Below are 18,271 nucleotides of genomic sequence, written 5' to 3'. Positions count from 1 at the left end.
AAATTCTGTGATAAAAATAAGGCAGAGTGGCCGACAGAGAGTGATGGAGGTGGGCTCCTTCGAGTGGATGAGCAGCACATATTCTTAGAGGAGGTGGCGTTTAAGCGGGACTTGAATGATGGGAAGTGACCAGACATTGAAGATCTGAGCAAAGAGCCTGGATGACAAAGGAACAATTCCTGCGAAGGTGTCAAAGCAGGGACAACCTTGATGTGACTGACAGAAAGAATAGGAAGTTAGCAAGTAGTGGTAGGGAGGGAAATAGAGAGTCAAATAAAATTCCAATAAGGCCTCACAGACGGCTTCCTTTAGATAGTCCTACTTTTTTTTTTTTTTTTTTTTTGCGGTATGCGGGCCTCTCACTGCTGTGGCCTCTCCCGATGCGGAGCACAGGCTCTGGACGCGCAGGCTCAGCGGCCATGGCTCACGGGCCCAGCCGCTCCGCGGCATGTGGGATCTTCCCGGACCAGGGCACGAACCCGTGTCCCCTGCATCGGCAGGCGGACTCTCAACCATTGCGCCACCAGGGAAGCCCAGTCCTACTTCTTGATGTACTTACCCCCTAGGAAAAAATCTTGCCTCAAAGTATTTGACAATAACTAAAATATGTGATTTGTTATGTGATATAAATTTTAAGTTGGTTTTAAAATTGTTGTTGTTGTTTCCTTTAGGAAGCAATAACAGGGAGTCTCTTCCCTGGCAAAGAATTAGTTAACAAGGTCAATTATTGGATTTGGTTACTTCCGGTTTGAGATAAACCATATTGTGTCTTCCCGTTCTCTGTAGCATGGGGCTTGTTCAAATGCAGTACCATAAGAGGAAGTTTAAAAGGAGGGAGACCAGAACACAGTTCCATTTTGCTCCATTCGAGCCTTTCAGCTGCCCTGAGTAGAATGCAACATTTTGAGAATCAATAAAGCCTGGATAGGAGGCGGGGAGGAGGGCAGGCAGAGTGCCAGCCTTGCCCATAGCTACTCTGCACTCACAACATCAGAGGCTAAGGAAAGGTCCACAAAAGGAATCGATTATCTAATTCTTCCTCTGTTTCTGGTGAATTTCTCACATATTGCTGAGCCAGCGTTGTAATTTATTAAGCAAGTAAATGAAGTAAATTTTGATAGAATGTCTAATAGACTGGTTTATAAAATGGAGTGGGAGGGGCAGGCAGAAGGAGGTTTCTATTTTTGAAGATGGGATAAACTATATTCAGGGTCCTCCAGGCAGAAATGTGTGTGTGGTGTAAATAATGGGCACTGAGCCCCCAGAGGTCTGGACAGATTGTATGGAGCATCCTTAAACAGCTCTAGAATCAAAAGTCTTCTCCGGTGCTCTGTTACATTTAGTTTAAAAAATTTGCTGGGCATTGTTTAGGACTATTACCAGACCCCAGTTAGAAAGCACATGGGCTCTTAAAGCTAGCTCTCAGTTAGTGAAGCTGGCAAAGCAAGCCAGCCAGCTACCAGAGTCAGCACTGGTTCAAGACTCAAGCAACCCAATTAGGGCAAATTGCTGTCTCCTCCTCTTCCTTAATCTTAGGACCCCTAGTTTTATTCAGGACAATAAATTATACTCAGCTAAAAGACTATGTTTATATTTCCCACCACGACCAAAGTTGTATGTGGCCATATGACTAACGCCTAGCCAATGAAATTAAGTGGAAGGGTTTTGTGTAAACTCTTGGAAAGCATCTTAAAAGACAGCTGATATATACACTTAGCTCATTCTTTCCTTTCTCCCATTCTGTTGCCTGGAATATGGATATGATGGTTGGAGCTCTACCAGCCATTTTGTGCTATGAGGACAGGGTCATACTCTAAGAACGCAGTGGTGACTAGAAAGAGCCTGGATCCCAAAGGCCTTTGTGGAGTTGGCACACCAGCCCAAAGAATCCTATCTCTGGACTTCTGTTGTATGTAAGAGAAATCAACTGCTTCTGTATTACTTAAATCATGATTTGAAAGTTTTTGTTTAATGCAGTCAGAACTAATCCTAAATGGTACACCAATATTTGTATAATGTACCCATATTGTGAGATTGAATGACCAAGATTAAGTACTCTCATAAAGTCTTATTTTATCTAAGTTTCTTAAAATTATCATTTTGAAACAATAAACAATTTATAGTAAGATTGACACTATATAAAGTCTTAGCTGACCAATTTTGATTTAATCTAAGTGGTATTTTAATGCACCTTGGCAGATCTCATCAAATGAAGAGAATGGAATTCAGGTGTTCTATGGCCTTTTCCATTTAAAACTGGTTTAAGACAGCTGCAATCATTGGAGTATACAGGACTAGAGAGAGACTAGAGAGATCTTCAGGCTCCTATAGCAGCATATCAATAGTTCTCAGTTTATGTCACCAGAAGATCCCAGAAGTCCCTCTACCTCTTGAGCCTCCTGATCTCCCGCATGCAATCGTGTGCACTGACTGGCTCTACAGTAGCCATCCCTGGGGTTAAAAGAAGAGAGAGAGTTCTCTGCAGCTTGTGGGAATCATTATTGCTGCTCACCAAATGCTTCTCAGACTCTGTCTTCCAGCCACATGATAGAATTGTACTTCCTGGATCTCTGTGGTTGAGTAGGGCCATGTTCTGGCCAGTGAATTGTATTACCTCCAGGTCTGGCATGTATTGCTCATGTGAGACCCTTCAGAGTTGTATTTTTCATTTGCCATAGTATCAGGCAGTGGCTGCCCATCACCTGTGTCCAGGAGGGAAGGTGGTGCCACCACTGAGCAGTGTCTCCAAGTGTCTCTTATTGGACATGTAGTTTGAACAAGAAATATACCGTTTTTTGCTTCAATCTATTGAGATTTGGAGATTGTTACTGCAGCATAATCTATATTATCCTGATTGATGCATTACATCATCCAGAAAAAACCTTCCGAGCATGGCAGTAATCACAGAGGAACTGAATGTTATAATCTATGGTTCCAGCAATCAGAGGAGACATGAGGGTAAAAGTTCCCTCTGATTTGACTCATACATTGAACCCTTTTAACATCTGCAAATTCTGTTCAAAAAACTTTTTTGTTGAGAAGTTGCCTATAACATATCTATGTGCAAAAATCTGTCAGTAAGCAAAGCAATCCTCCTGTGTCTCAGTGACTTCAGACCCTAACAGACTTACTGCCGGTCCCGCATTTACATTCCATACACAGCTGGCTCCACCGTGTGGTGTTCAGAATAAATAACATTTATTATAGGACCATAAAAGCAAGGTCACGTAGTCAGTAATACCATATACGCCTTGAGGGGGGACTGTACATGATAAAATAAATTACATCCAGCTTGCTAGGTCATTAAATCAAAAGCAAGAGGGAAAATGTTTCTGTCACGTGAGCCAGGAAACGCAACAGTAGTGAGGCTCGCTCATTTATTTGTTTATTCAACTAATATTTACTGAGCTCTACTATGCACCATATATTATTCTGGGCCCTGGGGATACAGCAGTGGACAAGATAGACAAAGTTCCTGCCTTAGTTGGAAAGACAGACAATGGAACAAATCAACTAAGTAATAGTTACTACAATGTTGGATGTGCCAAGTGCTATAAACCAAATTAAATCTGGGTTAGGACATAGAGAGAGATGGGGAGGGGTTCTTTTAAATATGGTTGACAGAAATAAAGGCAAACAATCCATATTTAGCTCTCCCAAAGTTCATTTAGATAAATGACCCAAAATATCAAATACATATAAATATGAACATTCTCTTGCAGACATAAAAGGTTAAAATGCTTCAAGATGCTCAAATCTTGGTTTCTAAACATGATCCTGCCTCAGACTCTTCAGGCTGGTATAACAAAAACACCATAGCCGGGGTGGCTTATACAACAAACATTTATTTCTCACAGTTCTGGAGACTGCAAAGTCTAAGATCAAGGTGCCAGCAGATTCAGTGGCTGGCGAGAGCTGCTTTCTGGTTCGTAGGGGGCCACCTTCTCACTATATCCTCACATGCAGAAGGAGGGAGCTCTCTGGGCTCTCTTTTATGAGGGCACTAATCCCACTCATGAGAGCTCCACCTTCAGGACTTAATTCCTTCCAAAGGCCTCACCTCCTAATATCATCCAACTGAGGATTTCAATATATGAGTTTGGGAGGGACACAAATATTCAGTCTATAGAAATTTCCCTGAAAAGAAATCATGACTCCTTGGAGAAAGCACTGATTTTTCAAATCTGAGGCAGGAAGTGGACAAGAAGATCCTGGGACATGTTGTTGTGCCAGAAAACACAGAAGCATTCAGATAGGGTCGTGATAGTCTTTAACCTGAAATAGCAGATTATAGGGGATCCCACTGGCAAACTGGGGGCGATTTAAGCACCAAGAAGAATAACTACTGTAATTGATATTACATTGAATGATTAAAATTCATGAGTTTGTGGTGATTTATTTTAAAGGGAATGGGGCTCTGTTTTATAGAATGCCAGCAAAACGTATTCTAGAATTAGAGAATCATTTTGCTAATAATAATGGAATACCGATTCATGTAAGGATTATCTTGTATATTAATTTCCTGTTGCTGACGTAACAAATTACTATAAACTCAGTGGCTTAAAACAACACAGATTTATCATTTTATAGTTCTGGAAGTCAGAAGTCTAAAATGAGTCAGCATAGCTGTGTCCCTTTTGCAGACTCTAGGGGAGAATCTGTTTCCGCCTTTTCTCGTTTCTAGATGCTGTCTACACTCCTTGATTCTCACATCACTGCAACCTCTGCTCCATTATAGCAGCTCCTTCTCTCTGACTCTGACCCTTCTGCTTCCCTTTTCTAAGGATCACTGGGATAACACTGGGTTCACCCAGATAATCCAGGATACTCTCCCCATCATGAGATCCTTAATCATATCTACAAAGTGCCATTTCGCCATGTAAGAGAAAACATTCAGAGTCCAGAGCTAAGGTTGTAGACATCTCTGGGAGCCGTTATTCAGCCTACCACAAATTGTATGTATGTGTGTATATATATGTACCTATATGTATATACATGTATATGTATATATAATGTGTGTTATATATTATGAAGTACACAAATCACTTACAAGATATTCTTGAATCTAATTAAGCCTTTAGCCCTAACTTCCAGGTTATAGAAATGACATCATAATAAAATAATCAAACACATTCAGGATATGGGACATGCTGTATGTCTACTATCCTAGACTGCTCAAAATTGAAATGCCATAAAAAGGATGGAGGATATCCTAAAAATTTTAAAAAGACTTAAGAGATAGTAACAAAATACAGTGTGTGAACCTTGCTTGAATCTCATTCAAAAAGATATTTTTAAGACAATTGGTAGCATTTTAAATTTGGTTTTAAATATTAGATGATATGGAATTATTGCTAATGTTCTTATGTTTATACAAGATAATGTCCTTATTTTGGAGGAATGCATGTTGAAATATTTAGGAGTAAAGTATACGATGTCTGGAACTTACTTTCAAATGGTTTAGATAAAAACCGTGTGTGTGTGTGTGTGTGTGTGTGTGTGTGTGTGTGTGTAAAGAGAGAAAAGGAAAAAGAAAGAGATAGCAAAATGTTAATATTTGATGAATCTAAGGGAAGAGTATATAGTTGTTTATCATAAACTCCTAGAGAAAGCATAGGAGGTAATCTCCTTGACACTGGTCTTGGCAAAGGTTTTTTTGGATTTGACACCAAAGCAAAGGCAACAAAAGCAAAAATTAAGTAAGTGGGACTACACAAACTAAAAAGTTTCTGCACAGTAAAGGAAATCATTAACAAAATGAAAATGCAACCTGTGGAATGGGAGAAAATATTTGCAAACCACATATCTGATAGGAGTTAATATTCAAAATATACAAGGAGCTCATACAACTCAACAGCAAAACCAAACCAAAACAAACAAATCCAAATAACCCAATTAAAAAATGGGCAAAGGATCTGAATAGACATTTTTCCAGAAAAGATACACAAATGGCCGACAGGTACTAGAAAAGGTGCTCAACATCACTAATCATCAGGTAAACGCAAGTAAAAATAAAAACCTAATACCTGTAAGGATGTTTATTATCAAAAAGTCAAAAGATTAACAAACACTGGTAAGGATGTGGAAAAAAGAGAACACTTGTGCACTGTTGGTAGGACTATAAATTGGTACAGCCACCATGGAATACAGTATAGAGGTTCCTCAAGAAATTAAAAATAGAACTAACATAGATGGAACAATCCACTCTGCATATATATATCCAAAGAAAATGAAAATGAAATCATTATCTCGAAATGATATCTGAACTCTCATGTTCATTGCAGCATTATTCACAATAGTCAAGGTATGGAAACAAACTAAATATTGACAGATGAGTGAATAAAGATATGGAATATTTGTGTGTGTTTGTGCGTGCGTGTGTGTGTGTGTGTGTGTGTGTAAATTATATAATGGAATATTATTCAGCCTTAAAAAAGAAGGAAATCCTGTCCTGTGCTACAACCTGAATGAACCTGGGGGACATTATGCTAAGTGAAATAAGCCAAAGAAAGACAAATATTGCATGGTATCACTGATACGTGGAAACTTACCCCCTCGCTGCAAAAATAAAAAAGACAAAAAAAAAAAAAGGTTGAACTCACTGGGAGCAATTGGATTGTAAGATCTGTAAGGATAAAAGCTAGTGAAGTCAAGACAAATACCTGAGGACCCCTACCATACAACCTTAAATGGTCAAAATCTTTGGTGAAACGACCCATCACAGTAGGGATAAAACAGCTATATTCAATAACACGGATAGGAAAATTTTTCTGGGGTAGAAGATATGCCAATTTACTTCATCTGTATCTAACATAATTTGGGGGGAAAATGTAAAGATCGGTTAGAGACCAAAAGTGACCCACTGCATCCAGCCTTTCAACCATCTCTAAGAAGGAGCCAGACGCACAAGTAAAGCCATGTTGGATTAGCTTGGCCTTCACATAAATATCCCCAAGTGACCTCAGTCAACACCACATACAGCAGACAAACTTTCAAGTCAAACCCTGCCCAAATTTCTGAGTAAAACAAGTGATTGTTATTTTTAAGCTACTAAATTTTGGGTTTGTTAAATGGTAATAAATAACTTTCAACATTACCGCAGTCAGCTTTGATAGTGTCCTTGCTTCCCAGCCCAAGAATATGTCTCAGGCTACTCTTGCTTGTTTTCTGCATGGACCTGGAATTGCTCCCAATGCCCGTCTCCTTTTATTGAGAAACCATATACAAAGTACATTATTTGGGTATCAGGTACTTTTTTTTGAGAAACAAAACATTACAGTCACATTCCACTCCCGTCCTCCCGAGGTAGTCGCCACTATAATGAGTTTAGTGCCATATTAATCTCTTGCATTTTAAAAAAGTTTTACAATTTATGTATATTTTCACAAACAATAAATCACAGTGTATTTCACTGATTCTAAATCACACATTCACCATCCATTTTAAAATCAATCACTGGAGATGCATCTTACAACAGATGGCAAGTGATAGTTTAACTGGTTGTATTTTTTTTCATTTTAGCAATATGTGCCTTACTGATCTATTATCTGTTTCATCTAAGATTAGATGAAACATAGATTAGCTCTTTTATACTTTATAAAAAATTTAATCCTTTGAGCTTATTTTCCTGCAAATTACTTTTCTTGCTAAATATTTTAGCAAACTTTGTTTAGGTATAATTTGCATTAAAAATATATAATAACGTAGGGGCAGGACAGGAATAAAGACGCAGATGTAGAGAATGGACTTGAGGACACGAGGAGGGGGAAGGGTAAGCTGGGACGAAGTGAGTGGAATGGACATATATACACTACCAAACGTAAAATAGCTAGCTAGTGGGAAGCAGCCGCATAACACAGGGAAATCAGCTTGGTGCTTTCTGTCCACCTAGAGGGGTCGGATAGGGAGGGTGGGAGGGAGACACAAGAGGGAGGAGATATGGGGATACGTGTATATGTATAGTTCATTCACTTTGTTAAAATAAACAGTATATATATATATATATATAATTTACATATAACAAAATGTACCCAATTTAAGTCCACAGTTTGATGAGTCATGATAGCTGTACAAAGCTGTTTAACTTTTCATTATTAAGCTATGAGCATTATTTATATATTCTGGATACAGGTCCTTTGTCAGATATATGGATTACAAATAGTTTCTCCCAATCTGTGACTTGGCTTTTCATTTTCTCACTGCTGTCTTTCAAAGAGCAGAAGTATTAATTTTAATAAATTCCAATTTATAAATTTTTCTTTCACGATTCACACTTTTTGTCTCCTAAGAAATCTTTCTCTATCCCAAGACAGCAATTTCTATGTTTCCTTCTAGAATTTCTAGAGTATTAGCTTTTGTTAAGTCTATGATCCATTTTGCAATCTAAATTTTGCACTAAAATTGTGTATGGTGTGAGGCGAGAGATGAGGTTATTTCCTATTTGAATATATAGTTACCCATTTGTTAAAAAGACTTTTTTTTTCCTCATTGAATAACTATGGCACCTTTGTCAAAAATCAGTTGTCCAATATGCATGGGTCCTTTTACTCTATTCTGTCCACTAGCCCCTAACATTTCTTATAAAACAGGTCTTCTGTCAACAAATCCGCTCATCTTTTCCTTGTCTGAAAAAGTCTTTTCTCACCTTTTCTGAAGGATATTTTTGCTGAATATAGAATTCTAGGTCAACAGGTTTATTTCTTTCAGTACTTTAAAGATGTCATGCCAAGGCCTCTAACCTGCATAGTTTGAGAAAAGAAATATAGTCATTCTCTGTATGGAATGTGTCTTTTTTTTTTCCCTCTAGCTGCTTTTCTAATTTTCTCTAGTTTTCAACAATTTGATTATGATGTACCTTAGTGAGGTTTTCTTTATGTGCTTCCCTGCTTGTTGAATTTCCTGGATCTGTGGGTTTACAGTTTTCATCAATTAGGAAAACTTTCAGACATTATTTCTTACATTGTTTTTGTCTCCCCTATCCCAACTTCTAGGAGTCCAAATACAAGTATGTTAGAAGACGTCATATTACCTCATAGGGGAGTAAGTTACTGTTCTACTTCTTTTTTCTCTTTGTGCTTTAGTAAGCCTCACTGATTTTTAGTACTGTAGTGACCCATCTGCTATAATTCCATCTGTTCTTTCTCATCCAGCTAGTGACCAAAGAGGTAATCAAGTAGCAGCAGTGATTTTTAAAAATAAATCTTACACATGAATTATTGGTATAAGTGTATTAACCACAAATAAAATATTTAAGGACTATTAATTTAAAAATGTGTAATTTTTTCAATACCTTCTTTATTGTCATAAAATGAGTTTGTGTATATATACATATACATATAACATTAGAAATGATACTGGATATGATGCCAATGATGGGCTGCTGCAATTTTTTTACTTTGACTTCCTTCTACAGAAAGTGATGACAATCTGTGGAAAATGCTTTATTGTATCATGCCAATTTACTACAAGGAGTATTTCAAAATAATACAAAAGTAATCCACAGACTTGATTAAGTGAAGATCAACTGATCTGAAAATTTTTTCTTGCTTAGTTCTTCACAGTAATTGCTAAAAGTCCAATAAGCTGATTTTTCCAAGATCAATTATTCTAATAGCTTTGGGTGTTCAATCCGTGCAATGGTCCAGTCAGGCTTTACTCCTTGTGTAAACTCCCTGTGAAATCTAGGGAAAAAATTATAAATAATGTGAATCTTATATCAGTCCAAATACTTCCTGGATAACTACATAATTTGCAACTATATATTAGAGACAGTTGTTAGCAAAAAGCTAACAGTTAATGGTAAATAAAAATCAAAAGTTTAATCTACCAATTTGATCACAAAATATGTCCCCACAAAATCAGAAGTGCATTCTCAACTAAAATGAGTATTTTTAATGGACTGATCTACATACACTCCAACATCTGCCAGTCCTTGAGAGGAACTTCAATGTTATTCTATTGTTAAGTACTAGCCATAATATACGCCTAATATGAGGAGAAATAAATTGGAATATGGTGATAAAAACAGCACTTTCATGGAAGTTGGTTTATGTGATTAGACTTACTCATAGCTTACACTAAGACCAATCTTGAAAAGCAGTGTTTATGCGTTGCCCGTGATCTTAGTAGGGAATATCAGAAGAACCAAAGGTTAGTGTTGATTATAGTGTTCTAAATGACATCTTAAAAAAGAGACAATTCAGCAGATTTAAATTAAGTATTTAAATATACAGAATATTTTGGGTAATTACAAATAAAGCAAAATTCAAAACAGAAAAAGAAAAGAAAAAAAGCACATCTCCTTCAAGAAAAGTGAAAAAAAATGAAGATATAATTTCCTTTACCTTAGCAAAACAGGATACATTTTCTTTCCTAGGTCGTTTTTGGGATTTGTTCATTATTTTAAAGCAAATTTGTATAACTCTGGTGACATAACAGTATTCCCTTTTAAATAGATATTAAACTATGACATAACAGTATTCTCTTTTAAATAGATATTAAACTATGTCTCCACTGACTCGCTTGACTTGTTCACTGTTCCAAATTTTATTAGTACAATAATACACTAGAGTGTCTCTTTTAAATAGTTTGTTAACCTCCTGTTAGACAGTACCTACTTAAGGGCAGGAACCCTTCAATTCTGTATCTGAACCCCTACCAGAGTACTTGGTAAATAGGAGATGGTCAATAAATGTCTAGTGAGTGAATGGTCCATGTGCCAATTATGGCAGATTTTATTTTCCAAAGATGGCCATAACTACCTCTTGCATCCCACATGCTCTTCTGCAATGTGACCTTGCTGCTGCCCCATGAAGACGTGCAGTCTCTCCATGCCCTTTCACCGTGCAGATCCCGTGACTGCTTGGACCAGCAAACCATGGTGGAAATGATGTTGTTCCAATACTGGGCACAGCCCTTTACTGGTCTAGCATCTTCTGTCTTCTGCCTCTTGGAAGCCAACCACCATGTAAACATGTGACTAGCTTAACACTACCACAAGCCCAAGCCACAAAGAGAGGCCTTGGAGAACGAGACGTCATGTGGAGAAGCCAAGGAGCACCATGGTGCTGCCCACATGAGTGAAGAAGCCATTGTGGAAATGAACCCCTAGCTCCGGCCACCCCACTTGACGCCAGAGGGAGCAGAGAAAACTCCACAGCTGAGCCTTTCCAAAATTCCTGAGCAGTAGAATAGCAGGCAAAATGAATGGCTATTTGATGCCACCAGGTTTTGGAGTGGTTTGTAATGTAGCAATAGACAGCTGAAATACAGTTTAATTAAATTCAGCAATATTACCTCTTCTTAATTTCTGAACACTCCTGTTTCGTGGCCAGTGTGTCTTTCTGACTTTCTCTCTTCATTAATAACTTGTCAAATTTCAATCTTTTTCTCCCTAAAGCTCCCTTTAGTTTTCATACTTTCATACTACCTTCTATTTTCTAGAGAAAGGAAACAACGAAATGTGATTAGACTTACTCATAGCTCGCACTAAGAAGTTGTTTAGTTTCCACGTTCTGATCCCCCAACTTAACCTGGAACACACTGGCTCCACTTATAGTTTCACTGGGGATGTTGGCACTGGTTAGATACCAAAAGCACATCAGGATGTTAACAAACTTCCTTCCTTAGAGAAAAAACATACACACATACAAATACAAATCACAATAATCTATCATCCTTATATCCTTAATGAAATCAGCAATTGGCAGTAATTATACAGCTGTTACAGACCAAATTTGGGGCTCATTCTAGTCTAACTTAAGATACCTGTATTGACACGTTTTTATTTTTAGAAAATTCTCCTGGGGTTTATGACACCTTCCTCTCTGGATCACACTAGTAAGAGCTACTATTTACTGAGCAGGTACTTTTTACCAAGTGTACTACATGGATTACTTTCAATTTGTGGCATTTTCTAAAATTATGATAACAGATATCTATTGTCAAACCAAAAATGAGGGGGGGAACACTTTTTTGCTGCTATGTCATTAACTTAACCCCAACTGTCAGAAAGAAGCCTTCTATTCTACCCCTAATTCACTTTATTATGCCCAGTGATTATGACAACATCCTGTGCAAAAATCAGGTAGTAACCATGGTGCTAAGATGCAATGTGAAATATTAGGAAGAAGAAAATATTTATCATTAAAAGTACCTTTACAAATGTTTCAAATTAATATGTGTGTGAAAATTTTTTCACTATTAACAGTCCTCAGTCAGAACTGCTTAGCAAGTGTGTAAGCAAAGACTAGATTTCCTGTGTGCCTAGCACATAATACACTGCAAATATTTGTAGAAGGAGTAAGTAAGTCAAGTTTTCAGGAATGCTATTGGGAAAATAGGACAAGAAGAACAAGATAAATGCTAAAGTTCCTTTCAACTCTTTTCATCATCTCCAAATAAATCCAATTTGGGAGTTCTGAGTTAATGTTACTTTCAAAACAGTCTTTAGCTAATATTATTTACTTTTTCTTTTACTCTTTACTCCTACTTCACATACAGCTAGACACTTAAAATATTCAATTGTTTTCCTTTCAGTTAGGAAATCTGAAACACAAATGTTTTCATTTTAAGATATGGGAGCAGCTTGTCTTAGACAATTTCCATTAACTTAAGTTACAATGCTCTCTTCTGTGAATTAAATAACATTAGGGAAAAGCTCTAGATAGAAAGGCATAAGAAACTATTACCATATCCCAAGTCTTCCAGAGCTAGGGCTTTAAAGAATGAATATATTATTTTCTCTGCAGTTCTATAAATATCCACTTGTACCCACAAAGTGTCACTATTCCATGATTATTCACTAGTTTAGGTTATCTGGACAATTGTGGGTCATTTAATGTTGACTATGCTCCAGCATTACCTTTCTCATCGTAGTAAATGGAGATGTCTCCTGTTGATGTATATACAATTTCATCTATGTCAGCAGCAAGGGCATTTTTATGGTTGTCAGGTAGTGAAGTAACCTTTTCTTTCAATACACGTAGTGTCTAGGTATGGAAAAAGCAAACCATAGTTCACTTGTTGAATAACTATTGAGCCTGCGCTCTAGAGCCCACAAGCCACAACTACTGAGCCCACAAGCCACAACTACAGAAGCCCGTGCACCTAGAGCCCACGCTCCACAACAAGAGAATCCACCGCAATGAGAAGCCCGCACACCACAAGGAAGAGGAGCCTCTGCTCGCCGCAACTAGAGAGAGCCTGTGCGCAGCAACAAAGACCCAATGCAGCCAAAAATAAATAAATAAAATAAATAAATTTAAAAAAAAAGCAAGGCTGAAAGGGATCTGATGATTCAGTTAGATAATTCCTAATAGAACTGTTCTTATATAGAATTCAGTTCTTATACAGAATTCTATATAAGAACTGAAAGACATCATATTAACTTACTTATGCCTTAAGTAGCAAGTCATTCTATACTTTTATATGACCCCAAGTACCCAAAAGGCAAGATACAGGGACTCTACTTTGGCTGATGGCATGCATACTACTTTATTTTATTTTATTTTTTATTTTTTTATTTAAGGGTGATTTATTTTACTTAAGGGTGGCAGTGGGAATAGTCATAGATCTCTAATACAAACCAAATACAAAAATCAAACAACCATAAGAATACTGAAAATCTAAATATGAAAAGCTAATCTTTTAGGAGAAAAATAAGAAGACTTTTTTTTTTTTTGTCAATGGTAATGGATATGTAAGGATATTGACAACAACGCTGGAATAGCAGAGGAATTGGAAATGCTATACGTTGATAAATGGGAAACTAGCTAAATTAATTATATTGCATGGACACAATAAACTACCATGCAGAAAGCAAACACATATATAGTCTTTGGTTGAACCATATACCATTCTAAGTCCCTACATTACATATACTACCTCACATGATTTCCCAACACTACTGCTACTATCCCATTTTATATATGAGACAAGAAGTTAAGTAAGCATGCATACTATTTTAAAGCATAAATAAGGACAACATATATCATTCTACTACAAGAGAATAATACATTTATTTTTAAAGGAAAAATAAAAGTATACTTTACCTCTTTGGCCACAAGTTCTTCCAATAGATCAAACTTACTCTGTGACAGCAACTTGGACACATGAGCAAAAGCCTTAAAAAAAACAGTGGGGGGAGGGTGGTGATGATTATTTCAAGATATCATGTGAAATACCGTACAATGTACAATGCTCATACTTGAATGGCTAAGTGTAACAAAGACTATTTTATGATAAAGGCAATAGACAGTGTCAAACACTAGATATCAGTGTTCGGCATAACTCCTCCAAAGTTGGTTGACTTTTCTTTTCTCATACGGCCTTCCCACACGGACAGTAGTAAGTGAGCAGATTGCTACTTATGTATCTACTCCAAGGACCTGGGAAAAGATTGCGTGTGGTGTACATACTACGTCCTCAATAAAAAAATCTCCTATATATTTCCTTTTAAAATAATGATGAAGTAATCAACCATTGTGACTGTTATATGGTCCTTCTCTTAATCCTGAATACACAGCAGCACAACCTAGACGGTACTGGGAGTCTGGAGATCTGGGTTGCAGTTGTACCTCATTAAGATAGATAAGGCAGGTTTGGTAAAGCAGGAGAAAAGATAATGAGTTTGCACAATCTAATACAGTAGATCCCAACTTTGAAGTACGAGATCCCATTTTAAAGTGGGAGGGACCCAATTGCAATCCTCCACATGCCTAGCAGTGAGGAATGGAATTGTGCATTAAGACTCTACCTGTCTTCGAGAAGCTTGCAGTCTACTTGAGGAGGGAGCCAAGAAAACTGACAAGTTCAAAAATTATGACAGGAATAAGAACAGGATGATTTGGGAGCAAACAGGTGAGCACTTAAGCTATCTGCACGGAAAAGAGAGGACTTCCTAAAGGAAGTAATATCTAAGATGAAATTTCAAGAACTGGCAAGACAAATAGGATGCACAGGTGTGTCAGACAGACAATACTCATAATTGTTATAGGCTAAATTGTGTTCCCCCAAATTCATATGTTGAAGCCCTAACTCCCAGTACCTCAGAAGGCAACTATATTTGGAGACAGGACCTTTAAAGAGGTGATGAAGTCAAATGAGGGTGGGCCCTAATCCAATCTGACTGGTGTCCTTACAAGAGGAAATCTGGATATACACAGAGATACTAGGGCACACATGCACAGAGGAGGAAAAAAAAACCCAACATGCGAGGACACAGCAAGAAGGCAATCATCTACAAGGAAAGGAAAGAGGCCTCAGAAGAAACCAACCAACAAGGTGCCAACGCCCTGTACTTGGACTTCTAACCTCCAGAATGTAAGAAAATAAAGTTCTGTGGTTTAAGCAACCCAGATTGAGGTATTTTGTTGTGGCAGCCCTAGCAATAATGGAGTTGAATTTTGAGGAAAAGCACACTTCCAAATGGATTCAAGGATCCCTTGCAAACACTTTAGAGGCTCTCAGAGTTCAGAAACACTGTATGTTTTAGTAAGCCTTTGTGTGCAGAAGATGGGTGAAATTTGGTAAGAAGAAACAAAGACCATAACCATCATGTTGAAACCCAACCATGAGACTCTAGTTTGTGTGGCCAAAGAAGATCACACCTGAGCAAATTATCCTATAAGGTAATAAGGAACGATTAGGAGGCTGCCCTGATAAGGCTTTGGTGATATAAGATTGCCTAACCTAAACAGGCTTCTAGGAAATAGCCCTCTTTTTCATAGGAAAGGCCAAAATATGCTAGCAAGATACAGGAAAACAGACAGTACATGGTTAGTGGTTTGAGGGCAGTAATAGAGAAGGTATCATGTCATATGTGCGTATCAATGGAAAGTAGGGTTTGTGGAGCTAATAAAGCTGTTTAAGGATTGTATATCACCAGACGACCTATTCCTCTGGCTCACATGATGAATAAAAGCTTGCCTAGATTGGTATAAAATAAGCTACAGGATATATCATATAATGCAGAGAATATAGCCAATATTTTATAATAACTATAAATGGAGTGTAACCTTTAAAAATTGTGAATCACTACATTGTATACCTGTATTATATATATATATATATATAATCTATAATATTGTACATCAACATACATCACAAAATTTTTTTTAATAATAAATTAAAAAAAAAAAAGCTTGCCTAGATTGTACTTAACCATCTCAACTTCTAGTGACTCTGGAGGACCAAGACTGCTTATAGAGTGGGTTACAGGACAATGCACCTCAGCACTTGCTAGCTATGCATCCTTGAGCCAATCGTTTCACCTTTTTAGAACTTGATTTTTATCATCTGAAAGAATTAGACTAGGATAATGAGCACGAAGCTCCCTTTTTATGTTCTATGATTAAAAAAAAATCTTAAAAAACATGATCTAATTGATAACTTGATAGTCACATCCCAAGATAACATCTTATTGATAGGAGGTTAGTCTAAGGAGAAAGGGCAAATTGAGCCCATGAGAGTAGATAATCTACCCAGTGTTTTTGCATCAGATTATTCCCAAGCCCTAGAATTACATCTATGCAAAGGAAGGCATAGTTGCCTTATGAGATCTAGTAGGAAGAAGGTTTTTCAGCTATGTCCTTTTAAGTCGTACGTGTTGAAAAACTGGTTTGCTTGATCTGAAAGGTATGTTAAAGTAACCGCTGGTTTAATGGAATCACTAAATATTTGCCATGGATGACCCAACATTCTTTTTGGAAATCAGAATGGTTAAATGCACAAAAATTGACTTAGATGAGGCAAGACTGTATACAAACTGGCTGATGAAGGGGTGCAGATACTACTTAATAACAAGGATGAGGGCTAAAATAGCTCACAGCTGGAGGATCTTTAGGATCAAAGAGTGACTAAAAAGTGTCCCATGCTCCTCTGTGTTCAGAGAAAATAGGGACTTAGGCTTGAATCCTGCCCATAGTGGGGAGATGACTTCCATTCCTTATTGACACATAAATAAGCATGAGGTAGACAAGCTCAAGTCATCAGCAGAGTGGTGGAGAACAGTAGCATCATGCCCATTTACCTCTGCATGGACAAAAGATTCTGAAAACTGACATGAGCAGAGGTTTATCCCTTACAATGCTGTTAATCAAGCTTGCTCTTTACTTTTTAATTTTTTACAAAAACATAAATCAGTCAGGAGTTCACTCGGGGAAGCAAAAGCAGGAGTTAATATTGACATTGATTATAAAGTTGAAAACATTTAATTTATAACTGACAGGTCACATAAATAAATATCAATGGCTGTGTTTATAGAAATAATCTGAAAAAAAGCTAGGATTAAATATATAAATACCAGCATACGATCAATACTGTCTTTTTCATTCTGCAGAAAACCACGTTCAGAAAAAATAAAGCCATGTGGCTTCTACGTGGCAGAAACAGGCTTTGAATCCATTTCTGACTCAAAACCTATAGAGAGTAGAAAAAGTAATTAAGGGACTTCACCTTGGTGTCTCCATCGAAACCCTATTTCTCGGCGATCTTGCAACATAAGCAGAAGCTTAATTTAAATCAAGAAGTGGCCGGAGGGCTCTGTGTCTGGGTCACTACCCACATGTTATCATTTGAGACCTAGTGGAAACCTCACCGCTAAACACTTTTGCGTGTCTAATAGTCGAATGCATGAGAGGCAGAGAGATTATCTATAGAGAAATAAACAAACCTGCTTCGCTCCCTCTGAGAATTCTGCGATGCTGAACTCTTGGTCGAAATAGGCCCAGATAAGGAAGGAGTAAATTCTAGTCCGAATCCAGCTGATGGGGTTGGAGAACCCCAGGACGATCATCTTGGTTTTCTGGCGCTGCTGGGGCTGCTCCTCGGTGCTGTAGGTTCGCCGAGGGCAGGAAGGGAAAGCGGGAAGGGTTGTGGGGAGTCCCAGAGGGCTGAGCAGGGGACGCTGAGGAGCCCGAGAAGGCAGCGCCAAGGCCGCAGAGGCCCAAGAGACTCGAGGAAATGGGGCCGCTCCCGAGCCGAGGCGGCGGCGGCAGAAGCAGCAAAGTCCAGCCAACGGCGGCCACACGTCGGCCGAACCGGGAGTCCAGAGTCGGGCGGCCGAGCCCGGCAGAGGCCGAGAAAGCAGCAAGCGGGGTAAAAGACTGACGGCCAGCGCCATTTTTGTGACCTTTCACCCCTTGCCTGTGCAGTATGGAAACAAAGTCGGCGGGAAACCACCTCGGCGGGACTCGGAGAAAGAGACTGGAGAGTCAAGCCGGCCTGTTACTGCACCTCTGGTGAGTTCTCCACTTCCCTGCTCTCCATCACA

The 18,271-nt window shown here is 38.1% G+C and overlaps 1 protein-coding gene across 1 annotated transcript; it reads right to left on the bottom strand.

The window, feature by feature from the left end:
* Positions 1–9,427: 9,427 nt before the first annotated feature.
* Positions 9,428–18,225, bottom strand: MAIP1 (matrix AAA peptidase interacting protein 1). Its single transcript, XM_081243268.1, has 5 exons — positions 17,672–18,225; positions 14,052–14,123; positions 12,863–12,989; positions 11,476–11,623; positions 9,428–9,680 (listed from the first exon to the last, which is right to left on the bottom strand). Exons 1-5 carry the CDS (start codon positions 18,119–18,121, stop codon positions 9,602–9,604), a joined length of 876 nt encoding a protein of 291 aa, XP_081099394.1. The 5' UTR covers positions 18,122–18,225; the 3' UTR covers positions 9,428–9,601.
* Between the last annotated feature and the right edge of the window lie 46 nt (positions 18,226–18,271).

This window comes from Mesoplodon bidens (assembly GCF_964165515.1).
Source record: "Mesoplodon bidens genome assembly, chromosome: 8".
Lineage (NCBI taxonomy): Eukaryota > Metazoa > Chordata > Mammalia > Artiodactyla > Ziphiidae > Mesoplodon > Mesoplodon bidens.
Note: the sequence above shows the minus strand (reverse complement) of the source record. Positions and strands in the feature narration are given on the sequence as shown.